The sequence below is a fragment of the Leishmania major genome, chromosome 36, assembly GCF_000002725.2.
Source record: "Leishmania major strain Friedlin complete genome, chromosome 36".
Classification (NCBI taxonomy): Eukaryota; Euglenozoa; class Kinetoplastea; order Trypanosomatida; family Trypanosomatidae; genus Leishmania; species Leishmania major.
The window spans coordinates 1,789,901-1,815,642 of NC_007287.2; the positions used below are offsets into that span (position 1 = coordinate 1,789,901).

The 25,742-nt window shown below is 56.9% G+C and overlaps 7 protein-coding genes across 7 annotated transcripts; all 7 read left to right on the forward strand.

Annotated features, from left to right (window-relative positions):
* Positions 1-1,818: 1,818 nt before the first annotated feature.
* On the forward strand, positions 1,819-2,523 carry LMJF_36_4630 (conserved hypothetical protein; the record flags this gene model as incomplete). Its single annotated transcript, XM_001686995.1, has 1 exon — positions 1,819-2,523. One exon carries the CDS (start codon positions 1,819-1,821, stop codon positions 2,521-2,523), a length of 705 nt encoding a protein of 234 aa, XP_001687047.1.
* Positions 2,524-4,429: 1,906 nt separating this feature from the next.
* Positions 4,430-6,172, forward strand: LMJF_36_4640 (conserved hypothetical protein; the record flags this gene model as incomplete). The annotated part of the gene is made up of 1 exon (XM_001686996.1): positions 4,430-6,172. One exon carries the CDS (start codon positions 4,430-4,432, stop codon positions 6,170-6,172), a length of 1,743 nt encoding a protein of 580 aa, XP_001687048.1.
* Positions 6,173-7,630: 1,458 nt separating this feature from the next.
* Positions 7,631-8,314, forward strand: LMJF_36_4650 (putative 60S acidic ribosomal protein; the record flags this gene model as incomplete). The annotated part of the gene is made up of 1 exon (XM_001686997.1): positions 7,631-8,314. One exon carries the CDS (start codon positions 7,631-7,633, stop codon positions 8,312-8,314), a length of 684 nt encoding a protein of 227 aa, XP_001687049.1.
* Positions 8,315-9,543: 1,229 nt separating this feature from the next.
* LMJF_36_4660 (conserved hypothetical protein) lies at positions 9,544-12,339 on the forward strand (the record flags this gene model as incomplete). The annotated part of the gene is made up of 1 exon (XM_001686998.1): positions 9,544-12,339. One exon carries the CDS (start codon positions 9,544-9,546, stop codon positions 12,337-12,339), a length of 2,796 nt encoding a protein of 931 aa, XP_001687050.1.
* Positions 12,340-13,544: 1,205 nt separating this feature from the next.
* Positions 13,545-13,931, forward strand: LMJF_36_4670 (conserved hypothetical protein; the record flags this gene model as incomplete). Its single annotated transcript, XM_001686999.1, has 1 exon — positions 13,545-13,931. One exon carries the CDS (start codon positions 13,545-13,547, stop codon positions 13,929-13,931), a length of 387 nt encoding a protein of 128 aa, XP_001687051.1.
* An 826-nt stretch (positions 13,932-14,757) lies between these two features.
* Positions 14,758-14,997, forward strand: LMJF_36_4675 (putative cytochrome b5 1; the record flags this gene model as incomplete). The annotated part of the gene is made up of 1 exon (XM_001687000.1): positions 14,758-14,997. The coding sequence occupies one exon, from the start codon at positions 14,758-14,760 to the stop codon at positions 14,995-14,997; it is 240 nt and encodes a 79-aa protein (XP_001687052.1).
* Positions 14,998-18,684: 3,687 nt separating this feature from the next.
* LMJF_36_4680 (conserved hypothetical protein) lies at positions 18,685-24,129 on the forward strand (the record flags this gene model as incomplete). The annotated part of the gene is made up of 1 exon (XM_001687001.1): positions 18,685-24,129. The coding sequence occupies one exon, from the start codon at positions 18,685-18,687 to the stop codon at positions 24,127-24,129; it is 5,445 nt and encodes a 1,814-aa protein (XP_001687053.1).
* Between the last annotated feature and the right edge of the window lie 1,613 nt (positions 24,130-25,742).

The window sequence follows — 25,742 nt, forward strand, 5'->3', positions numbered from 1 at the left end:
TGAGGAAGCCAAGCCAGCCCCCTCCCCGCCCCACCCCTTTATTTCATGTACCCTCTGCCAAATGCCGAGCCGCATGTCGTGGTGGCAGGGTCCAGCACCTGCAACGTGGGGAAGTCAGAGCGGTGCATCGCTACTGATGTCGGCTTTGAAGCCCTGGACGGCGTGGCGTCGGATCGAGTCGCGGCAGTCGGCAGGCACATACAAAACCACTCACATGACTGTTATGGCGATGCTTTGCACCGACAGCATTGCGCCCACTTGCGTGGTACCGCTTTTGGCAGGGGATTTTATCCGGCCATTGTGTGGGTTGTTCTTGCTGAGGAGTTTTTGTGTTTTTCTGTGTGCCGTTCTCGTAAACGTTTTTCGTGCAGACAAAGAAAAACGGCCAAATGCCGCAAAGGACATAACGCGTGTCCAGATGCGACGGAGTGATGAAGAATGCACCATAAGAATGCACGCGGAGAAACAAAAGAACAGCCAACTCTACACGCAATTCTGTACGAGCTCAGCAATCGCGAATGGGGGGCGTCCTTGCATATTCGCTCTCGGCGGCGCTCTTGTGTGTATGTGTGTATGTGTGTGTGTGTGCAGGGGGGGGGGCGGTTACGGAGACGCTGTACTTGAGTTCTTTCTACGGCTCAATTGCCCGGCTCACAACTGTCCTGGGCAGTCCTCTTCCCTTTCTCGGACAGAGTCGCGCGCGAACCGTGAAATGCACTGAATTTGTGCACACGTGAATCACGGATAGCGCTTGTGCTCGTCGTTGGCTACTTCGTCCTCCTCCTCGCCCTCCGTCTCTGCATCGTATGTTTTGGCTCGCCCTACATCACGGTTTTAGTCGGCACCCCTTCGCTTGTCCGCCCCTTCCGCTTCATCCTCGGTGTGTTGGGTGTCGTCTCTCGTGGTGACATGCTGTTGTAGCGAGCGCCGCTTTAGCACTTGTTTCGCTGCTCTTGGCGTTCACCTCACAGCACACAAATCCGCGCACGCACGTCTGAAGGGGGAGAGGCAGCGGTTTTCACGCCCAACGGTGCGTGCCGCAGTAGCGCAGTGAAGACTCCCTAATCCCGGAAGCGCATTTTGATATTCGGACGTCGCGGCGAGAGAGAAGGGGGCCGTGGTGATAATGGAAGCCGCACTACACCCCCTTTTGTTTCTTAGTGGGTGAGCGGCACGCCACCCAAAACGCCGCGGTCCAACCTCTTCTCCTTTTCGTTGTTCGCGTTCTCATTTTTCTCTCGTCTGACTGCGGGGCTTCAGTGTCCTCGCATCCACACTCTTCACAAACTCGCGTGCCATGCTTTACCAGCCATGGAAATAGGTTTCCATGGCGGTTCTTGTGCCTGTTCTCTCCACCCTCACGAGTGAAGCAGGGTGTTTCCGTGGGTTTTCCGCATCCGAGGCGGACGTGAAAGTGTCAAGCGTCTCTGTCGCTACGTAGTAAGGTGACCGCAGAGCGGTGTGGCAAGCGAGCGGAGAGGGCTATGCAAAGCAATGGTGGGTGTGATCGGGGTGGTGTGTGTGTGTGTAGGGACGCCACTCTGCATGAGCAAGATGAAGTTCGTAGACACTGCGGATGCGTCAAGAACCCGTTTGAATTCAGGCGGGGACTGCACTAGTGCCGCGTCTCCTAGACACCGATGTTTCTTAAGACGGACTCGATAAACACACAGAGAGGGAAGGTCGAGCTTACTCGTTTTCACTTTCTTTTCCCGTCCTTTTTCTGCTCTCGTCTGCTACGTCATCACCGGACGCTGAGAGGCAAAACACATCACACGCACACGCGCACAGGCACTTGCTCACTTACCCGTAGAGGCCATGTCTACCTATGGAAAAGTGTATCTTGTCTCGGGCAACAAGGGGAAGTTGGCTGAGGTGCAGTCCTACCTTGCTCACGCGAATATCGTCGTAGAGGCGGTGAAATTCGACCTGCCCGAGACGCAGAATTCATCGGCGGAGAAGATTAGCTGGGATAAGGCGGTGGAGGCATACCGAGTGGTAAACAAGATGCCGGTCGGTGAGCCGCTGCGCCACGGCGGCACACCAGTGCTTGTGGACGACACTTCGCTCGAATTCGACGCTCTTTGCGGGCTGCCCGGTCCCTACATCAAATGGTTCCTCGATCGGTTGGGTGTGGAAGGTCTTTTGAAGATGGTCAAGGGCTTTGCAGCACCCGGTGAGAAGGACTCGGGGGCAGCGGCGCCTGCCCACCGTGGCGCCAACGCCGTGTGCATCATCTCCCTCTGTCACGGTGTTGAGGAGGCCACCGGCCAACCGTTGGTGGAACAGTTCCGCGGCGTGTGCCGCGGTGCGCTGCCTCCCGTCCCTCGAGGCGGTGTGGGCTTTGGCTGGGACTCAATCTTTGCGCCCGAGGCACAGACACCGGCGTACGCAAAGACCTTTGCGGAGATGTCCGTGGAGGAGAAGAACACGCTGTCTCACCGCGCCAAGGCGCTCAAGATGCTTACGGAATACCTCAAGACCCATGCGCTGGAGCTCCGAGGGACGAAGCTGGTTGCATGACCGTACACGCAAAGGGAAACACCTGAACAATCTCCCTGAGCAAATGTTTTTCTCGCATGCACCGATTGTGTGAGTGAGGCTTTCTTCATGGAAATCGTGGCGAAACCCCGTTCTTCACGCCTGCACTGAAACCAAGTATTCGTGCTGTGGAGGCTTTGCCGGTGTCGGCAGCCACAGAGGGGCGCACAGCGATGCTTCGTGCTCGTCCAAAGCGGGCGTGCGAGGGGACGTTGCCCTCGTGCTTTAAGCAGAAGGGGCCTTAAGAGCATGCGGGCACGGCGGACATCCCTTTCTCGCTAACGATCATCTCTGCTGCTCATCGGCTTCTCCACCGCTCTCTCCCTTCGACGTCCCTGATGGATGGCTCATGAGTCACCTTGGACTCGATGTCTTGGGGTATCCAAACGACAGCATGATGCACGCGCGGTTTTCAGCACGCTTTTGACAGCGTTCTCTGCTTTCATTCTCTTTTCTCCCTCTTTTCCGTTTCTATCCTTTCGTCTCTTCTCGGCTCGCGTGTTAGTCTTGCAGGCCTGGTCTCGTGTTCGTGTGCCTTGTTTCTCTCTATTCTTGCTTACCATCACACAGCCGCCTTGCCACTGTGCTATTCTGACGTGTCCGACCAGGCGCCTCGTCCTGTCTCCGCCGCCCGCCCCCCCCCCATCATCCCTCCTCTCGGCCGTTGTTCGACCATGCGTTGCCACGCGCTGTACTGGTAGCTCGACATTGGTGGCCTATGTGTCATCAGGAGATGTGCTGGTGGCCCGGAAAGAAGTCGTGAACACGACGATGTCGGCAACGCTGATCACTCGCTGTCCTTGTTTTCGATTACGAGCCACCATGACGGTGGCGATGCTGCCAGCGGTCGCCGTTCCCCTACCCTGAAGTGCAGCACGGCTACACAACGACCCAAACGACGGACACGCATTGGACGAAAGGGTCCGAAAAAGACGGCGCAAAACAAAAAGAAGAAGCAAAATGAAAGGAAACCGCTGAAGCCAAAAAAAAAAGAGAAGGAAATCTGCGTACCCGCGCCGGGCATGTTGTATGTGTCGCACGGCACCCTCTACGCGATTGTAGGCCTCCCGCTCTCACTCCTCCTGTCATGTGCTCTCGTCTTCTGCCATCTCCTTTAACCGACTCTACGGGACCGCCATCGATGGCGCTGCGATCTTTTGGGTTGTCGCCCTACCGGGAGCAAAGCCTCGGCCTCTGTGCGCGACGCTCCTCTTTCTGCACCATTCTTATTTCGTTGTCCGAGTCTCTGCGTGTATGTGCGCCTGCTCCTCTGATTCGCTTCATGCTGCTTGCGCATGCAGGTGTGTATGTGTTTTCATGGGTTTCTACTGCTCGAAGGCCAAAGGGCACGTTAGTGGACGCGGAGACAACTGGCTGCAGTGGTGTGCGCGTTCTCTGTCCACCACCTCGATGCAGTAAATCGGGGTGCAGGCCGCTGAAGTGATGCTTCGACCACAAAGGCGCCTCCGCAACGCCTCGCCTTCTTCGCTTTCGTTATCTGCCGTGTTCTCTGCTGCAGCTGCAAGCGCCATCGGCGTACACTGGCGTTCACGTCTCTCTCTCTCTCTCTCTGTAGCGCACTCTCTCTTGTATGTGCGCTTTCTCTTCTGCCTGCGTCTTCATGTGCGCTGCCGATGATGCGAAACGTTTCTTTCACAACCACGTCCCTCTCTCCCTTTTGTTTTTTCGTTTTGTTTTGTTTTGTTTTTTGTTTGTTTTGGTGGGGGAGGCATGCGCCACACATCCGCATGAGCCAGACGTCCTATTCACCAGATGTCTTGAACGCGTGCGCGACATTCACCTTTCTCTCAGCTCACGGCGCCGTTACCGTTTTTCTTTAACCCTTTCGCCTTTTCAACTGTCAGTTCCCCCGTTCTGCTTTTACCCCATGTCGGACGGGGAGGTCGTCTTCGAGGACGCCACGGGGGCGTCCTCTGAGAAAACACCGTTAAAAGGGGATATGCTCGACGCACCGCCTCGGAAAGTCACTCGGTCGCGCGCAGAATGGCTGAGATGCGTCACGGTGGCGTGCGTCCTGCTCCTCATCGCGCCACTCTACCTCTGGACGAACTTTCACGCGATGCGCGCGGCAAGGGAGGACCCGATTTCCGTGGTCACATCCCTCAGCGACAACTTTGACATCCACGAGCTCATCCGCGAGTTGAACGACAATGGTGAGAAGATCTACATCTCAAGCCTCATCTCTAAGGAGGCCGACGGTTGCGCACGGGATGTGCCCGGGCTGCCTAAGGGAAAACAGACCGTGGTTACGTTCAAGACCCTGGAGAATACAGAGCGCGAGGCTGTGGTCTACGTGCCGACGAGCTACCCCACGGCCCCGAAGCCGGGTGCCCTGCTGCTGCTCTTCCATGGTCTGAATGATAACTGCAAGCGCTTCCTGGACGGTACCGGCTTTGTGCCGTATGCAGAGCTCGACGGTTTCGTGCTTGTGAGTGTCTGCGGGTCTCTGGGGTACCTCGGCACAGGGTGGAACGCGGGCATGTGCTGCGGCTTCCTTGGAGAAAAACCCAACGACGTGGCGTTCGCAAAGCAGCTGGTGACAGAACTGTCGCAGAGCGTTTGCATTGATAAAACCCGCGTAATGGCCGCCGGATTCAGCAACGGTGCCATGCTTGCGGAGGTGCTGGCGTGCGACGCGCCCGAAATATTCCGCGCTGTCGCCTCCGTCAGCGGTGTTGTTGAGATTCGCCCTGGAAATGATGCCGCGCTTGCCGCCTGCACTGCTGCCGTCGAAAAAGCCTCGTCGACCGCGCGCACGAGCGTGCTGATGGTGCACGGTACCGCGGATCTCTTGGTGCCGTGGGACGGTAACAAGCTCCTTGGATTTCCATCAATGGTGAAGAACCTCGAGGGGTGGAGAGAGCGAAACGGGTGTACGGACGAGACGAGCACCACCATCTCTACCGATACCTACGTGAACACCATCTACACCAATTGCAGCGTGCGGAAGCCTGCGGGGTTACTTCCGACGTTCGATGGGGAGCCCGAGGAGCTGCAGACCGGTTTGGAGGATAATCCCTATTGGGGCATGGATGCGGTGGCGAATAAGACAGGGGATGCATTGTCTACGGTAGAGGATACAGCTCTGGCTGACGGAGAACGCTGTATCTCACGCATGGAGGCTGAGTATCTCAGTGTCAGGCAGGAGAGCAGGAGGCACGTGACCCGACTTACGCACGAGCGGTGGTCTCGCGATCAACGTTGTCAGAAGCGGGACCGCACGAAGGCCAAGAACGCGAAGGCGCACGAGAAGCACGATGATAAGGAGGTCTACCATAGAAAAGTCAGTAGCCGGAACCACCACGAAAGCATGGATTTCCATCTGCGTCCGCACCTGTATCTGAAGGAAAAACTGTCACAGCAGGACGTGCCGAGGCAGGTTGCTGTGAACCACCGTCGACCACACCATCTTCCCTTTGGCTCTGTTCCCAAGGAGAGGTGTGAGGTGCGGGTGCAGCGCGACGGCCCCCCACATCTGCAGAACGGTACAAGTCAGGTGGAACTTGTCCGCGTGAAGGGCGGCGGTCATCACTGGCCGCGCGACGTTGATTTCTCGACGACGGACTACATCTATTGCTTCGGAATTCGTGTCTTTGGCCGCTACAACTGATGCGTGGTCACGGCCAACGGTACCGGGGCTCGCCTCCCCCCTTCTCTGTTGTTGCACTTGCCTTTTCTTCTCTTGTCCATATGCTCCTTTGGCTTGTCTTCCTTCATGCTTTTTTTTTTCTGTCGTCGACGTGTCGAAGAGGGAACCTCCCTTTTTTTCTCTCGTTCTCATTCGAAGACGGGAAGTGCGTATGCGTGACGCCCCCTGCTCGCTCCATGTTTCCTACTCCTGTTCCCTTGTATGGTTTCCCACGCCCCTCCTCCCCCCCCCCTTCCCCTCTTTGCCTCCGCGTCGCACGAAAGCGTCATGGAAGGGAGACGAAAAAAAAAGGGGAAGGGGGTCTGAGGATGATGAAAGGACACGACGAGCATCGCACCGCCGCGAAGGGGAAAAGGCGGACTGCAGAGACCGGAATGCGAATGCGAAGGGCACCCCCCCCCCCCCACCTCCCCTCCCGCCTTTTTTTTTTGGTTCGGTAACCCCCTCCCGACTCTGTGAGACTCCCCCGTGTATGGTGGCGCGTTTCCTCTTGCTACTTGCTTCACGCGCGTTCACAACGACGCAGCTATCGGTACAATCCATGGCACTCCCTGTCAGTTCTTGCTCTTCTACGATGTTCTCTTTTTTTTTCTTCCGATTTCGTCTCCAGTATATCGATCTATATACTGGTTGAAATATATATATATAATCCGTCTGCCCCCTTTTTCTTCATGCTTGTTTGCGGCCAGTGCCACCTCCGGTGCACCCCTTTTTTTTGGCTGCAATTTTTTTTTCTGTTTCTATCCATGTGGCTCTTTATGCCATCATTGCTTGACACGTTACAGACTTTTATCGTGGGGCTACAGCAAAGAACCAACGTTGTCGCATCTCTGCTGGGGGAAGGAGAAACACATCAGTGAAATGGGGCACCTGGACGACGTTAGGCTCGTTTCCTGCGCACCGCTTGGCGTGGCGGTGATGCAAAACAGGGTAGCTAGGTATGAGTGGGCTTCTGTTCATCGTCTACACGGATGCTTTTTTGCTTGGGATAAGAGCGGATGGCCACACAACTGAAAGGGCCCGCAGGTGCCTTACGCTCTGACATGCACTCGGGCACTCTGTGAAAGTGCCCCATGGGTGTCCGCCTCCTCCTCATGGGCTTGTGCCGGTGTCGATCTGTCCCTCTTTCGGGTGCGATTCCTTTCGTTTTCGCCCATTCTGACTTCACCTCACCGGTCAACCTTCTCCTTTTTTTTCGCCGCTCCGCCATCGCTTCAATGCTCCGTGCCAAATCCGAGTTAGTGGCTCATCGCAAAGCGGCACATCCATACAGACAGACGGAGGGGCCTCTAGTGTTTGCTCACGCACCACTATCTCTGCATCGAGACAACTACCGACAGGAGCAGGAGTAGCTCAACGCTTTTTCCCACCCCACCCCACCCCTCCCTCCTCTCCGTTCCAACGAAAGCACACACGAAGATGCCGAAATCGAAGCGCGCCAAGATTGTTCCGCTCACCAAGACGCAGGCGAAGACGCGCGAGGACAAGGACAAGCTCATTGAGCGGATCCGCGAGGCGTTGGAGGACTACAGTGATGTCTACACCTTTCAGCTCCACAACATCCGCACCAACATCCTGCAGCAGATTCGCGAGGAGCGCGCCGGAGATAGCCGCATCTTCCTGGGCAACAACAAGGTCATGATGATCGCCATCGGACGGGATGAGGAGAGCGCGCAGAGGCAGAACTTGCACAAGTTGTCACCGTTTCTCACGGGACTGTGTGGGCTGCTCTTCACGAACCTCAGCAAGAAGGAAGTAAAGGAATACTTTGCAACTGTTGGAGCCCCAGTCTACGCCCGCACCGGGCAGACGGCTACGGAGTCGCTCGTGCTCAAGGGCGGTCCGCTGCCGCAGTTCCCGCACAGCATGTTTGACCACCTCGCCAAGCTTGGTCTTCCCATTAAGCTGGATCGCGGGGTCATTGTGCTGCTGCAAGACACCACCGTGTGCGAGCCGGGTGACACGCTCAGCGCGGAGGCCGCGCAGCTTCTGAAGCTCTTTGGGGTTCAGTCTGCCAAGTTCAAGATGGACTTGACAGCGCACTGGACAAGCGGCGTAGCGAAGAAGGTCAGCAGTAGTGCATCGAAGAGAAGTGAGAAGTAGCGAAAGTATCGCCGCCCGTCAGCGTCCTTGCAGGGCGATGGGAGCACGTTGGACGGCTTTTTGCCGATGCCTCTAGTCTTGGGGAGGCATGGGACGGAGAGCCGAAGAAGGGCGTTGCGGGGGCCGCTTAGCTCACGCTTCTTTGGCACCGCTTTCGGAAAGTTGTTTCATCAAGGTGCAAGTCTACACTGGTGTCTCTCCGTCTCTGCGCCTGTGCGCCGATGAGTGTGTGTGTGTGTGCGCGCGCATGCGTGACTCGCGTCTAACTGGTAATGATGTGCACGTCTCTCTTGTGGGGAGTGTTTAAGAAGCGAATAAGCGCATCTTCTCTATGTGTTCACGGTTGACTTGATAAGCCAACTACCCATCGACAGGAAAGGAGACGGTCGATGCCAACTCGTTCGAGTGCCTCTGTCGGGTGCACAGCCATTGACTTTTCGTCAGGGAGGGGGGGGGGAGAGGGGAGGGGAGAGGAGGGGCAGCGCCGTGCTGCTCACTAAGAAGGGCTTTCCTTGTACTACGAATGCTCTCTGGCGACTCCGGGGCGCGTCATTGAATGAGGGCAGCTCTCCAAGGGTCTCGAGCACGTGACAAGGAGCTGCCGCGCCTTTGCTTGTACGCTCCAAGAGTTCTGCGTGCACTTGCCCCGCTGACATGCGCAGGCCCCGTCCATCGATGACGATCACTGCTCTTTTCATGTCTTCCGGTGTCTCTCTACCTCTTCTGTTTTGTCTCCCGTCTTCTCTGAAAAACGCTTCGCCATCTCTTTCGAATGCGAAAAAAAAAAACGGTGCCCGTTAGCGTTGAGGTGTATGAGATGTGCTTCGCACCGCTGCTGCTGCTGCTGCTGCTCACCTCTCTCTTTCTCTCGCTGCCCGCTCCTTTCACTGGCCTTTGCTTCTGCTTCACACTCTTCGTCTTTTTCGTTCAGTTCTCGTGGTGTGTGTGTGTGTGTGTGTGTGTGTCAGAAGAGATATCTCTTGATCTCTGTTCTCTGTACCTGTCTGACTGTCCACGCACCTTAAAAGCAATATCGCAGTGCCTTTCCAGTGGGACAGGTGCGCCATTGGTGAAGAGCTCTGCACGACAAAGTCATTGAGAGCCAGTTTTTATGTGTGCTGTCGCTCCTTCGCACAGTACTCCTCAGCGCCTGTACTGCCTGGAAGGAACCGTTTGTTTTTTTGTTTGTAGCCCTTTTGCTGTGTTCTTCGCAACTGTTGGAGAAGTCAATGCCTTCACTTGACACACGGGATGCAGTGAAGCACTATGAGCTGCGTCACAACGTCTTGCTGCAGAGTATTCTACCCGGGGGCCTCCTTTCCTCTCTGGAACTGAAGGGGCGTTGTGAGGCTTTTTTGGTGCCGCGACAGGTCTCGCTCGAGGTGCTGCACATTGCCCCGTACTTTGTAGCTACTGCACAGCGTCTATCCACCGAGTCGAGCGCCAAAGCCGCACCACCGCTCTCGGCGCTCTTTGGTGGGGAAGACGACGCGGCAGAGAGGGGCGGATCTCCCCAACAGGGTACTGACGCCACGAATGATGGGAGGCGGACCGGCGGCGTGACGTTTCCGCCAGAGAACGCCGACGCTTTCAGGGCTGCCCTCGCCCGGTTTCTCGAGTATCACCTCCTGCACTTCGACGGCTTTGGAAACTCCGAGTTCACCAACCTTAGCGGTCAGCGCGGCTCCTTCGCCGAAGATCTGGACCATGTGAAACGATTCGGCCACTTTGGCCAAGTCGCGGTCCTTGCTGATGCCGATGCGCTCCGACCAAGAGGTTGCGGTGCCAGTGCTGACGGTACCGCCGCAGCCGCTGGCGATCTTCCATGCCATCCCTCGTCTCTACAAATCTTCATAATCGACAAACCTTTGATGGACTCGGATGAAGTGCGCCTCGTCAGGGAGACGCTGTACAAGCTCACAGTGTCCGCAGTTTCCGAAATCGAGACGAAGATGAGCGCGCCAAGGCTCACGACCACCCTGGTAGACATACCGTTTTTGATGGGGGGCCAGGACGCTGGACACGTGACAGCGGACATGAAGCAATCGTCGGAACAGTACGCTCTATCGGCGCCTTCAGCAGCCTGCGTGGCGGCGGCGAACAGAACAGACGCAACAGATACCAACTCCTGCGAAGGGTCCGTTACCGAAACGGTCGTGATTGAGGACTTCGAAGCTGAACCGCCGGAGGATCCTGACCTGGAGGCCTACGTGGCCAAGTACACGCACATCAGCGAGCGGCAGCGTCAGCGCAGCGAATCGACTCTCTCGGTGAAGGAAACGTTGAACAGTAGCGGCGCTGCCAGCGCTGAAGATAAGGTGATTGCGGCACCGTGTTTGTCCCACTCGCTCCCCTCTGCGCAGGGACACCAAGTCGTTGCTGTGGCTGGTGTTGGCTGCCCTCCAAACGTGTCTAGAGCGGCAGGCACAAAGGCTGCTACTGTCGCCACGACTAGCATGCACGCCAATGTTCTCTGCCACGAGTACAGCCGCGAGTGCATCAAGGACTACCGCCGTGTCGTGGCCGCCGACAATGAGATCTTCTACAGCGAGTTTGAGCGGCTGATGTCGCTGCGGTGCGCAGGCTCGCTGGCGAAGGTGATGAGCGAGTACGTGTCGAACAATCAGCACTTGCAGCAGCCGATTCAGAGTAGTGCTGTGTACAATAAGTTCGTGGAGAGGTGCCACGCGCTCTTGCGCAGGACCCCGCGTCTCTCCGTGGACAAAGAGCGGATGACGATAATGCAGGAGGGCGTGGAACGGTACGTCACGTCACGCCTCTACCACCAACTCTTCAACGTTTCTGAGGACGAGCGGCGCAAAAACGAGCGAATGCAGCAGAAGCTCCTCCGGCTGGAGAACATGGCGCCAGCTGATTTGGATGCGCTGCCAGAGGTGGAGCGGCACCACGTGTGGGGCCAGGCGATGTTTGAGCTGGATGGCATGGACTTCTTCAAGTCTCCGCGAGAGAAGCTGCGGTGTGGAATGCGGTCATGCGAGCTGTTAAGCCTCGCGGTCGGTGACATTCTTGGACAGCGCCGCGAAGCCAAGCGAGCAGAGAAGGCTGCCAAAACCGCCGCCTCCGGGAACGCCGGTGGTGTTCCGCTGGCGTTCGGTGCTGATGAGTTTTTGCCTTGCTTTCTCTTGCTTGTGCTCCGCGCTCGTCCGCTGAGCTTTGTACAGAACGTGCTCTACATTGAAAAGTTCCGTTGTCCCGCCCTCATGTCAACGGAGGAGTCGTACTGTCTTGCGACACTGCAGTCGTCCTTGCTATTCTGGGAGAACTACGGTGAGGACGGACAGATGAATCCGGCCTGTGCCACAGCTTCCACGTCTGGTAGCGCTGAAGTGACGTCGCACAACGTGGGCTCAGCAAGCATGCGCGCACTCACCAAGGCGCCGCCGTCACTTTCGGGGATAATGCAGCCACAGCAGCCACCGCCACACATGACGGAGAACGATCTGCTGCCCTCTGTGCGACAGGCGTCCTCTACTGGTCGCCAGCAGACCAGGGTGACAAACATCAGTCAACCAGGCAGTGAAGCAGCAGCAGTCTCTGAGGGGAAACGGATGGAGGAGGAGGCGCCAACCGTCCTGGATGTGCTGTTTGGCTGGGCGAACCGGAACTTGGCCCCGCTCGCCAGTGAGATTGGCCTTGGTGGAAAAGCCGGTGCCTCGGATGGAGACGGATCCGCACGTCAGCGTGACAGCCACGGTACTAAGCCGGCTTCTATCACTGGCTCAGGTGCGGTCGCACACCTGTCCCCACCGCGGGGCACCGTCGCGGCGTTCACCTCCGGCAACGGAAGGGCCGATGTAGGGCAAGATACAAGCGTTTCTGCTGATGTCTTCCACACCGCCTTAGCACCAGCAGTATCACCGCCCCACTGTGATTCCAATATGTCTTCGCGCACCCGTGTGCGGCAGCTTCTGGTGGCGCAGAATAAGACCTTTGAACAGCTCACGTTGGCAGAGCTGCAGATGATTGTCGAAGAAGCTCGGCAACTCCTACTCGAGGGGAAGTAGACAAGCGCTTGTCTGTCACGCATTGGGAGACCTTTTTTTTTTCGATTTTGTTATTTGGCGGTGGCGGGTAGAGAGAGAGAGCAGGAAAAGGAGGCGTATATCTGTGAGCAAATGTGGAGGCGTGAGGCGGCCGTGCCGTGTCTCTGTCCTCTGCGGCTCCGTGCCCTTCGTGTGATTCTCTTCTTTGCTGCCTTCGTCAGTGGACGATAGCAACGGCGCTCGCTATTTGTTCTTCTTGCGATTTCCCGTCACCTTCTCGGAGTGGTTCGTTTTTTCGGGGGGGGGGGCCTGTGTCCCGCCCGCGAGCGTGCCTTTCTCGGGGTTCTTTCGCTTGTACGCATATGTGGCAGGGCTTTTTCAGCTCAGCTGTGTTCGACAGTGCCTCGCGAACAACGACCTCTGCTATCGCTAGTGCCCTCCACTTCCTCGTACCCCTGTGGCGAGACCCTCACGTGTGTCTTCTGTTTTTTTTTTTTTCGTTGTTTGGTAGCAGTTCCGATGTCGGCTGTTTGTTGTTCCCCTTTTTTCCGTTTGCGCATCCTCCGTGCTCTTCGCCGCGTTTTTGCTTGTTGTCTCCTCTGCATCGCACTAGGTGCGCGTTCTTGGTCTCTCCGTCACCGTTTGCTGCCGAAGAAGTGTCTTTGCTATGAGCCCCTGTGCACCTGCGATCGGTGAAACCCTTGTTTCTGCTTTTTGTGTGTATCTCGCGGGGGAGGGGGGAGGGAGATGCCCTTGGCGCTGCACCCTGTGTAGCGTACGCCCCCCCCCCCTCTTTTTTTGTATCCGTGACGGCTGTGCAGCGAACCACGCGGTGCGAGATGAAAAAAGGCATCGATCACCATTCGTCGCCTTTTTGTTTGTGGCAAAGCGGTTTCGTCAGCATACCGCTCTCCCCCAGAAGAACCAAAAGATGAACATGACTATGTGTGTTGCTCCCCCTCCATGACCGCTCGTCGCTCGGCACGGCAATTTCATTCGTCGCTTCCTGCTCGACTCCCTCTTCTGTTTGCTCTTCTCCAAGCACGCACGCACACAGGCACATACACAGAAGGCCGAGCATAGTGTCCGTCGCACGCCATCCTTCTCTACTCGCCTCTCGTAATAACGGTGCAGTCGCGCGTCTCAAACATACTCCGCGAGAAAGGGGAAAGTCGATTCGCTCGTTTTTTTCTCTGGTTTACAACGAAGAAGCCTTTCCTGCTCGCATGCTGAGGCCCAGTCGCCTTGTCAGTCTGTCAGCAACCATCCTTGGCACTCACCTACACATGTCCGCGGAGCAGCACACTGAGGCGCAGGTGGCGGAGCTGGAGAAGCGTGCAACAAGCGCTGAGAAGCAGCTTCAGGCACTGAGGATGAAGCTGGAAAACGGCGCCGGCGCCGCTGCCAGCGGTGCCGAAGTGGAGGTCCGTCTGCGTGAGCTGCTGAAACTCATGTGCGAGGACCGCGATGAATGCGAGACGATACGCGCTCAGCGTGACGAGCTCATGGAGGAGAACGCCCGCCTGCGGGCGCAGGTGATGAAGAGCGAGTACCGCATCAAGCACCTTCTCCGAACTATTGAGGAGATTGAAAAGCCTGGTGCGCCGCAGTAAGATGCAGAGCACACAGATACACGCAGGGATGGGACAAGGAAACGTGAAGGTGCTCGATGACTCGCGGTGGCTTTGATTCTTTTCATTGTTTGCTTCATTGTGCTGTCGCAAGAGCAGGAGTCGTCCTATGCCATCTATGCGCTGGGCGCATCTGGCCCGCTAAAACTGATGAGACTTTTTGTGCGTGTTAGAGCTGCGTGAGCACATCCAGGTGCTCCCCCCTCTTCCCCTCCCAAAAAAAAAGGGAAAGCGAAAACGTTACTCGACATAAAAGCAATACTGAAGCACGAGAGCACGTGCGTGCATGTTCGCCGAATGTGTCTAGTCAGACATCGACGTGTGGGCGCCACAAAACAAAGGGGAAAGCTAAGGTATTTTCTCTTCGCACAGTCGACTTCTCTGACGCTTGCCTTTCATGGGAGCGGTTCAGCTGTGTCGCTGTTCCCTAGTCGACACACACACACACACACTCTCACCTGTGTGATGCGGCACTCGCCATCTCCATCCTTCCCTTTCATTTCGCATCTCCTTCGACTTTCAACTCTCTTCCTGGCAGCAATCAGACTTCTTGCAATGTGCCCCTCCCTCCGACGTTGGGTAGTCGGTCCGTACATCTCGGCTATCTTTCGCTTGCCGACCCTGCTCTGCTCTCCCACGTTTCGGGCGCTGACCCGCTGTTGCTCTGTTGCTCGACGCGTTGCATAGCATCAAGCGAAAACTAAGAGTAACGTCCCTTTTACACCTGTTCTCTAGACGTGTACGCATATATATATATATATGTAGCCGGGAACCCCGCCTAAAAGCTTGTTCTCATTAGCGTGTAGCGATGAAGGAGTACACACGTGAGGAAGTAGCAATGCATTGCACTTCGCAGGACTACTGGGTCATCGTGGACGGGCATGTCTATCACTTGGATGCCGAGTTTGTTACGATGCGGCACCCCGGCGGGCTGATTATCTTGGAGTCGGCCGGCAAGGACGGGTCCGTGATGTTTCACGAGCACCACAATTCTGAACGGGTGAAACCCATTCTGGTGGAGTACTGCATTGGTAAACTCAAGAAGTAATACAGCTGCGCTTTCGAGCACGGCGAACGCTCGCGGTGTCGCGATGGTGGATTTGTCCGGCAGATTAGCGAGAGCGGATGTGAGCGCCTGGATGTCTGTGTTGGCACGAGCGTCTACATTCCCTCTGCACTGGAGGAGGAGCTGGGCATGTTTCCCAAAAGAGTTCCTTTCTTGCTGTATTGCGTATTTATTTTCTTCTCCTGTTCTGTCTGTGTGCTTTCGCCCGCCCTTGTACTGCTCTTGCGGTGTCTTGGACAGCTCGAAGGCGGGGCGTTTCGCGACCAAAAAGAAAGAGACGACGGCTCGCGTCCGATTAGCTGGTGGGAACGCTCTTCGAAGAGATTTTTTTTTCTGCTCACAGGTGGCGTCCTGTAAACGAGGGGCACGCGCACTTGCTGCTCTGTGAATCGGTGTCGAACTACTGCCCGAACGATTCACGAAAAAGAGCCGCTTGCGCGCTCTCTGTTGTGTCTTCGACCCCTCCCCACACACCCCTTTTACACATCCCTCGACAGTCCAGCGTGTGCACGCGCACACGTCATTTTCTTCTCATTCCTTGGCTGCACCTCCCTCTCCCCTCTCCTGCAACGACGACGACTGCCTGCTTGTTCGCACGCGCATACACATCGGCACCGAAACTCACGCGTATACGGACATATGTTGGTGCGCACGCCATATTTCACGTCCTTCAGAGCGCACCTCGTCGTTTTTGTTGGCTGTCATCTCGACGCCATTGTTTGTGTCTGCGTGCGGGAAGTCTCGTTCCCACCTTCCATTTTCTCTTCTACACCGACACACACGCGCTCCCGCACACGCGGCGTTGCGTTTGTAGTCCTCCCTGATCGAGGGAGTGCCAAAGACGGGAAATAGACGAGATCGCAGATCCGAACGTACTCGAGGGGACGCGCGATCGACAGAGTTGTGGTGCTTGTGCAAGAGGTGGTGTAGCGCGTTTCACTGTATCTACACAGCAAGGCGTGCACATGCAGCCGCAATTCACGCACGGACCTGTGTGCGTTCGCGTGCGCTCAACTCGTTAACGTGCGTGTTTACGCTGAGGCTGTGTCTGCAGTGAAATCCTCCCATTGAACTCTCTTCCTGTATAGATATACGTAGCGAGGTGACCGGTGTCCTTAGAGAGTGGACGCTTACGTCCGCCGATCGCCGTCTGCCCCCCCCCCCTGCGACCTCCTCTGCTTTCACGCCTCCTCTCCCTCTTCTTCTTCCACAGCCAGTCAGTGAGGCTTGGTTGTCCTCCCAAAGAGCTTCCGTCTCATTTCTCATCAAGGGTGTTCTTCAACGTTCTCCCTTTGCCGCGTTTTTACAGACGGTCAGACCGAACGAAACCAAAAAAAAAACGACGATATCAGGATCAACCACCGAAGTGCGTGCATCGATACATCCTGTGATGCTCTTTTCTTTCCTTTTCATTGCGGATTCCTGCCTTCACGCTCGACTTCTCAGCTTCCTTCAAGGTCTCTTCCCACTCCCCTGAGTGCATTAGAACCAAGACCCAGTTATCTAGCCCCTCCCCCTTTTGTTACATCTTCACTCGGTGAAACGGGGGACGTCGGAAGGAAGGGCTGACTAGGACTCCCGTGAGTGCAGAACACAAACCATTGCACAGTACCTTTCTGCCACCTTGAGTCATAGGGCGGCGGGTGCAGGCAGCACGATCGTGCACGCCCTGCTGATGTGATTGGTCAGCTATTCCTATGCTGCTGCTGACAAGGCCTATTCCCTTCTCTATAGTGTTCTCTTCCTCTCCTTTCCCGCCCCTCTTCTCTCTTGCACTGGCGAAGGAACGGAAGTACTCATACATCTTTACTTCCTCCCCGTTTCGACTCGCGGGAGTCTGTGTGTTTTCCTCTGTGTTTTTTGGGCGCTGCATCGGCGACGTATATATTTACATTTGCGAGACAACGGCGTACGACTCAAGAAGGGCGCGGAGTTGGCGGTGCGTTTTCTCTTTTTTCTTTTCTCTTGAGTGACTGTATGTGTGTGCTCCTGTGGCAGAGTATACACGGATACGAACGCGTGCACGCAACAAAAAAAAGGAACCAAGCAGAGGTGCGTCACGTCGACGCAAGGCAACGAGGGATCCGAGCCAACAGACGAAGACACAAGACCGCGTCTACCACAAGTACCCCCCCCCAAAAAAAAATAAAACAGCTGAAACCCGAAAGCGTGTTTTTACAGGTGTGCAGTTGTCTTTGTGTTTACGTGAGTACGTGCTGTGGTAACAAAGCGTTCTTCTAGAGCTTGCTCACAAACCACGCAGCTGCTGTCCACCTTGCCCTCTCCCTCCACTCTTGACCTCCTCGGTCACGTGGCCTTCGCTCTTTGAGCTGTTTTACCGCTTTTTTTTTTCCGTGACGGAGTCGTAGATCACGCGTGCTTTCTCCTCTTCAGTTCTTTGTGTGTTTGTGTGTCTGTGTCTGTACCTTTCACGTATCCTCTGATCGCGTCTGTGGCGCTCTTCTCTCTGCGTGTGTGTTTGCAGTGCTTTCATTGAGGACACTTTTACTTCTTTGTTTGTGCCTTTCTTTCTGTTTTTCTTCTCTGTTTCTCTGCTTTCCTTGGCGTGTCGCCCACCTCTCACCCAGCACTTTTCGGTTTTCTTTGTTTTGCTTTATTGTGTTTTTGCCGCTCCACTTTCTCTGTGTCGCTCTTTCCCACCTTCTTCCACCCTCCTCCCCCGACACTCTCCTCCCCCCTCCCCCTCCTTCTGGTCTCCTTGTGTGCTTTTTGTGGGAGCACCCGTGCTGTTATTTTTCCATTTTGTTTTAACCCCTTCTGTGCCTCTTTGCTTGTGTGGATTTGAAACGAAACCTCCTCAGTCGTGTGGAGTTGCGTTGGCGCACGAAAACTATATGTTGGCTGGCTTCGTTTTTTTCCCCCTTTTCCATCTTTTTGTGCCCTCATGTGTGTGTTCTCTGTGCGGTTTTTTTTTGTGTGTGCTTTGCATTACCTCCTTCTTCCTCTCCGTTGTTGTTGCCCGTGTGAGGGCTCGTTTATTTTATCCCCCGCCCGTTTAGGCTTTGTCCCTGCTTTTCCGACCACCCTTTTCCCGTCCCTTTTGCGGTGTCGTCGCGCTGTGCTAGATCCCTCTTCCTTCAGTTTTCTTGTTGGTGTTGCGTGCTCCCTCCCAACTCACGTTTGCCATCAATTGTTTTGTGATTCGGTGCTGTGTCTTCTGTTTTGTTCCTGTGGTCTGCGCGCCTCCGAGAAGCCCTTCTAACGCAGACGTGGTCAGCTCGCATTGGAACGAGTTAGCTGGCCGCTCTTTAGGACTTCGACAACTTCACGTCACACTTGGCTTCTCGTCTTCCGCGCACGCCGGGCACTCTAACGTTATCCCACAGATTGCGCATCTAAGGATCGTGGCAGTGTGCGTGGGTGGCATAACGCTGGTGGTGAGGTCACTAGTTGAAGACAGAGTAAAGGACGTGACGAAGCAGCCTCGTGCACACTGGAAAGCCCATTGCACGTGAAAGACACACGCAGAAAGTATTGCCAAGGTAGAGAGCAGGTTTTCACAGCGCAGACGCGCGGTGGGGTTGGTTTGCGTAGGGCTTTGTGTGTGTGTGTGTGTGTGCGCGCGTGTTTTTTCTGCTGCGGGTGGTGTCACCGTGTTCTTTGTTATTGTTCACAATTGTAGGTTGAAGTACACGGGGTGAGACGATCATGAGGCGCGCGCACCGGCATTCCAGCGGGCAGGGAACGGGTGGCGGCGTCATGAGCAGCACCAGCGCGACAGTCTTTCCGGCAGCAGAGTTAGCCGACGCAGAGGCAGAAAAACTGTGGAGCGCGGATCGCAGTGGCGGCAACGATGCGGCGAAGCATGCGACGGTGCTGGAGCGTTTGTGGAGACCAGTGGAGTACGCCCTAATGGACATCTGCTACGCGATTGAGGATCGGTTCATTATTCCACAGAACATCACACTCGTGCCGGCGCTCGTCGAGGAAGAGCTCACCCACCGGCAGGGGTTTTTGATGCTTGTGGGACACTTCATCTCGATCTCAACCCTCATGGTGTTTGCCGCATACTCCCGCCGCCTGAGCAACCTGATGAGTGGGGCGTCGCCAGTAATGGGTGAGATTCTCTTTTGCGTGTCCCACCTCTCTCAAGTGACTCAGGAACAACTAGGCTGGAGCCTGTTCTGCACCGGCTTCCTGTCACCCAGCACCTTTGAGTGGACAACGACGGAGGGCGGCTGCAGCGGCCCTGTGGCGATATTGAGCGGGGCAGGCAGCCAAAGCACCAAGCGGCAGATGCTCGGGGCCAATAGCGGTGGCGGATTCGGCGCCAACGGCGCGTCAGCCGGTGGGCCGCAGGGCTCGACTGGGATGGGCGGTGGCAGTCCCGGGGGCATGGCGGGCTGTCCGTGCACGGGTGGGAACCTGGTCCGGTACTTGTTGGGGCGCAAGGCGAACATGATTCGCCAAGAGTCGTTGCGGTCGTACCTGTACTCCAGCTTTCACTCGCCGTCGGCGTTCTTGGTGGAGCAGACGGTGTGGTTTGTCGTTTTGGCGGTGACGATGGATCTGGTCTCTATGCAGCGGCTAGCCGTGGCAGCCTTCTTCGCAAACGTTGTGGGGTGGCTGCCGGTGTACTCTGTCAAGTCGTTGGCTGGGCTGGGGGTGGCTCTGGTGGTGGGGTTCATGTATTGGATTCCATCGTCGGAGGTGGATGACGCCGTTCTCTCCGTCACATTTTTGCAGCGCCCCTTGCGCCGCGTGCTCTCGGCCTACTGCGCCTCCCTCTGCATCACTCTCTTGTTTGCCGAGACGCTCCTGCTGGATGACGTGCGACGGGTGATTGTTCATGCTCTCTTTTCGCTGCCGCAGCGGCTGCTGCGCGTCGGCGGACATCACCCGGTCGTTGCAAAACTCGTTCACGGGTGCGCGTGGCTGCGGTGCGAGTACTTTTACTTTGTCGACTTTTACTTTTTCTTGGGGATGATGTGCTGGTTGTCACTCGTCTTGATGGAGACGGCGGCGGGCATCTCGGTGTTCGGCACCGCGGCGTTGTTAACTGTGGCTCCGTGGCTGGTCGGCAGCGGGTGGAGGGAGACGCCGATGCAGGCGGTCAAGGACACGGTTATTTATGTCGGTTTCTACGTGGTAGTGGCGCTTCTGCTCGCCCACGTTGTACCGTGGAGCGGGCTGGCGTTCCTGTCGAATGCCGTTCAGTCGGGTGCAGTGTTGTTTCTCATGGCTGCGCGCTGCGAGCACAAGCAGCCGGGCGGGAGCGCGTACGTGCTGCTCTGGGTGGCGATGATGTGCGTCTACCTCTACATGAAAGCTGGGACGATGCGCGGGACAACGGGCTCATTGACGTGGAGCCTGCACGACTCAAACCCTCGCGCCAACTTTGTGAAGGCGGCGTACGCAGTGTGGTGCGGCAAACCGGCGACGGAAGAGGGGGCGCTCAGCCTGCTTCGCCTTGCGTGCATCACTTTCTGGCAGCTTCTCTCCAAAGGTTTGAGCGAAGAGGGCATGCAACTGCTGCACTTCAACGTAGTCGTTTTCGGCTCCATGCTGCTGTTTTCCACCACAATGCACGCCGTGTTCGTGGAGGGCGTACCCTTCTCGAGCCCTGGACCAGCGGTATCGACCTCAGCGGAGGCCACAAGCACACCCGCCGCAGCATTGGCAGCTTCCACCATGTCACCTTTGCCGACGAGCACGACTGCTGCTTCCGCGAAAGGCGATCACAACGATGGCGCTGTCCAAGCCTTGATAGGGCGTCAGTGCTGCTGGCGTGGCGTATTAAACGGCCCCCACTGTAGTGCGCCGACGTCCTCGTCATGTGCGAAAAACAGAGCTGTGCCACATGTTGGCGGTGCAAAGCCTTCGTCGTCATCGACTGCAAGCACCATGAGACGCTCATGGCAGGCACCAACTCAGGCCGCGGCTGCTGCGATTGACGTCTGCGTCAGCGGCAAGGGCAGTGATGGTGGTGCAGTACCGGGGGAGGGCAGATCGGAGGAGACTGTGGCAGAGGCACTTGTGGAGATGGCAAAGGTGATCGAAAAGGGAAAGGAGACCATCAGAGAAGTGGGATCTGTTGCACAAGGATTCGACGAGCAACTGGCCTGGCCAGCGCCTCCGGCCGGCACAGGTGTGTCGCCTGTCAAGGAAGGGGGGGCGCCTGCGGCGTTAGGTAAAGAGACGAAAATACCAGCGACGCCGCGAACTTCGGCGTCGAGTGCAAGCATGTCGAAGCGCGACGACAATCAGAAGGATCCGCGGTCACAGCTGTCCACCGCGTCGTTGACCCAGAACCCGACATCGGTGGACGAGGCTGTGAGGGAGGAGAATGAGAAACCGCCTCCTCAGCCGATCCGTGGTCCCAACGGCACGAAAACGGAGGCGGCGGCACCCGTGCCTCCGAGAGATGAGAGCGACCTCATCCTGGATGCGTCGCGGAGCGCATCCCCTGAGAAGATTGTCAACTGCACCACCGCATCTTTCACCTCAACAATGTGCCGCTCCGACATGAGCTCCCCCACCCCATCCAGCTTCCGCCACGAGCAAGCCGCATCGCTCGCGAGTCGCAGCTCGACAGCCGCAGAGACACCATTGGAGACTCGTTGCGAACGGCAGGAGCGGGAGCGCGACAAAGATCGACGACACGAGCGAGAGCGCGTCAAGACGCCGGCATCCACGACCTCTAGTGTCTCGGCTTCACCGTTTCCGGCGACAAAGCCGGAGCGGGAGGAGGATGGTCAGAGTTCGCCGCAGCAGCGGACATCCAAGTCTTCATGGGGGCAGAAGAAGTCAGCAGACACCGAAACACCAACTGCTGCGTCCTCGGCGCCCGCTCTTCCACTGCCACGCTCCCGTACAGAGAACCTAAAGAAGGCCGCGGAGGCCACGATGAGTCCCCAGGTGACCAGCCGCCAGACGGCTGTGACAGAGAGTAAGGAGGCGGTGCGGTCGAAGAACTCAGTACCGGACGGTAGGACAGCAGCAGCTTCTGCCGCCAAAGCAGCACGTTTAACGGAATCGACGGCGTCGACCGGTGCTGCCTCGGCTGCTGCGGGGGCCGAGGTGGGGGCCACGAACGACAAGGGGAAGGCGGCCAGAGACAGTGGCGAAGGCAAGAAGGCCGGCGGCAAGGCGAAAGTGGCCGCGGACAAGACCAGCACGAGCAGCGACGCTGCAGCTGTGCCATCTCCAGGGGACGCAAAAGCGGTGGAGCCGGCTGCCGCCAGCATGCCCGTTCTGTTCCCGCTTCCGAAGCCGCACCACGGGCACAAGCTGGCGGATGAGGCGCCCGCCACTGCAACCGTGAAAGCACCGGCCGCCGCAGCCAAAACAACAGCTGGAGAGGCGGCGGGTGGCGAAAAGCGAGGCAGCAACAACGCCGCCTCCTTCCCCATGCCGGACAAGGTGGGTGTGGCAACTGCAAAGAAAGCCGCAGCAGCAGCACCACTCCAGATCTCGGCCTCGGCACCAGCACCCACGGCGTTGTCGTCACAGTCTGTCGCGACGGCACCGGCGGTGCTGCCATTGCCGTTACCGCGCTCCGCACAGGCAGCTGAAGCTGACAGCGCGGCAGGGGCTGCTCAGGCATCACCGGCAAGTGGCGCGCAGCCCCATGAGGCACCGTTACAGCAGGCCTGGCGCGACTTGCGATGGGCAAGCGCGGCTTCAGAGGCGACACCAGCTGCCGATACAGATGAGTCTGGCCCGGTGTCGGCGAGTGGGCCGAAGCAGAACGTCAAGAGCAAACCCTCCGCCGCGGCAGCTGCGGATGATGCAGAAGAGTCCGACGTCAGCTACGATCTGGACCGTGTACTCAACTTTCTCAGACTGAAAATAAACTACGCAGCCGGTGTGGACGATGGTGATGACGATGACGGCAGCAGCTCCACTGTGTCGAATGCGGACTGCCGGCACAACCCTACGTCCTTTCTTCACTCGGACTCACCGGAGCACTCGACAACGACACCGAAGCGCTCGCTGTCGAATGCGCCCGAGGTGAAGTGCGGCGTATCTGCAGCAGCTCACTTGGGAGTCGATGCGAGCGTGTCTCGCACGGTGCCGCAGCGGACTGAAGAGGCTGGTGCTGCGCACGAGTCATTGGCGCTGAGGCAACCGTCCGGAAACGAGCCAATCACGAGCATCCCGCAGCGCGTCTCCCAGGCGATTCAATCCGTTTCCGAGTGGACGGTCAAGAGCAGAAGTGGCTTCGGCGACTGTCGAACGGACTCCTTCGCCTCTACAAATCACAACAGCGCCAACTCCAGCGGCAACTGCGCTCTACACGACCGCAGGTCGAATGGCTTTCACGTCTTCTTCACGCACCCGAACGCGGCAATGGCTACGAAGGCCGCCGGGAGCTCCTTGTCCCCGCACCCGCGGCCAGTGCACATGGACGTGGCGTCGCGTGGCGGCGAACTGCTGCCCTCTGAGATGATGGAGAGCGGCATAGAATTGTCGGCAGCTACGCGGCACATGGACTTTAACGCTGCCAGCTCCTCGTTGGGGCACTACCAGGTGTCGGAGATCGTTGCGCCGCCTTCGCCGCCGTTGGAGTCGCGGCAGTCGTCCTCTTCGCACATGCCATTTAGCGTTTCTACCTTCAACCACAGCGGATCACTGATGTCGTCGATGTCCAGCATCGGGCGATCCAACTCCGACACTGCGGAGGATCGGAGCTCGGTGCTCCCTCGCATGCGAGTCGCGCCAAATGGCCGGGTGTCGGTGAGTGAGCAGATGGCAACGCAAAAGGCGAAACAGAGCGTTTCGGTTGCTGACACAATGCAGCAGATGCAGTTTGCTGCGCCGAGCATGCAGCAGACGATGATGGTGATGATGCGCGCCCCGGATGGACAGATGGCCTTGTACCCGATGGTGTACAACCAGCCGGTGTATATGGCGGATGCGAACAGGGTGATGCAGCCCGCACAGAGTGTCCAAATGACGTCACAGCCGCCGCCACAGCAGCAGCAGCCGATCGTATACGCTGCTGCCTCACCGTCGCCGGGGCAGGCGGTAGAGGTTGCCTACCACATCGCACCTGACGGCTCGTACATGATGGCAGCGATGCCTCGGATGCCGCAGCAGATGATGGGCCAGTATCAACAACAACAACAAGAGCCATATCAGCGGTTTTGACGTGGATCGGTGAAGCCGGAGGGTCAGGTTGAGCATGCCCTCTGCACAGGCACGCGAGCGCACGATGTTTTCACGTTGTAGAGCACGAGTGGGCGTTTCGTGGCGTCTGAGCGTTATTTTTCTCCATACTCGCGTGCATTTGTGTGTGTATGTGTGTGTGTGTGTGTGTGTGTGCGTCTGAAAGCTCGTGTGTGGAATCGATAGCGACGACGCGCAAACTTGCTTTTTCTTTTCTCGGAGGAGACGGCCTCGGCGTTGACTTTCAACACTCCTGAACTCAGCACAGGACCAATACGGCGGGCTCCTACTTCCGCCTTTCCTCCCACCACCCCATTCACCATCGCCAACAGAGGCGTATAGTAGCGCGCTACCCATCGCTTCCAGTAATTTCGGATGCAGCGGCGTACTGCCGGAGCACAAGAGCGAAAGTGCCGCTTTAAAGGTATACATTTTTTTGTTTTTCTGGATGTTTGAGTCTACAGGGGTTTTGCTTCTTCGCACGTGGGCGCAGAGAGCTCACCTAGCGGCAGCCAACGTGAAACCACAGAGGAAGCACATAAATCTGGACAAAGGTGCGAGCGGGAGGATCGCCTCTGAGGTGTTCCCTGTTGTGCGTCGCTGATCATTCCGTCTTTTGTTTCAACTGGGGGACAACACAAGCAACCTGCACACCTACTCCAGAGGATTTTAAACAAGAAAAGTTTAACACCGCCATATCTTACATTGTCATCCCCTTACCGCGACTACTCTCATTGTCTGTCGCCTTGGCCTTTCTTGCTCCCCCACCTTACCATCGCCAGCAGCGAACGCACGGCACAGGTTTCGTGGGTGGAACTTTTCCAGACATTGCATCTGAATATTTTCATGCTGCGGTTGGTGCACCGCGTCGAACTTGACGGTGCCCATGCGGTGCCAACTTGTTAACAACGCCAGAAATACGGCAAAAAGGAAACTAAGAGAGACTCGTCTCCGACACAGGCGACACAGGCGCCGTGTTTGATTTCACGTGCGCGTAAAAAGGACACACCACAATGTCTATCGCTATCTCACGCATCAACAATTCCTCTGTTCACGCTGAGGGAGGGAGCGGTAAGGCAAACGCGGTTGACGGCTGCGGTGCAGGAGCACGTCTCTCATGCAGAAATGTTTCGTTTTTTCTTCGTGTAATTTGTGCTTTCTCTCTATTACCTTCTTCGCGACCCTTTTGCGCTTCCCTCTCTCCTTTACACACACACGCACACACACACACACCGCACTTGCATGTGCTGTGCTTTCAGTGAGCACAGTCCTGCAACCCTGCCCGTTGGAAAACACGGGCATAGCGCCACCTCCCGTCGCCAAAACGTCGTTCTGATCTACTGTTCTTCCTCTCGGGCGTTTTGGCTGTGTAGGTGCGCGCCGTACGCCCTCTTGTCCGACGGTCGCCTCAGTCACGTTTCTTTTTATTTTCCGTGCACCAGAGAGGCTAAAGAGGTGCGTGTGTGTGTATGTGTGTGTATGTAAAGGTATACATGCATGCGTGTGTGTGTGTGCATGCATCTGCATATCTCACCCTGTTTCATGTGCACTCCATTTACCGGCGTTGACGACCTCCCGCTTTTCCCTCACACACA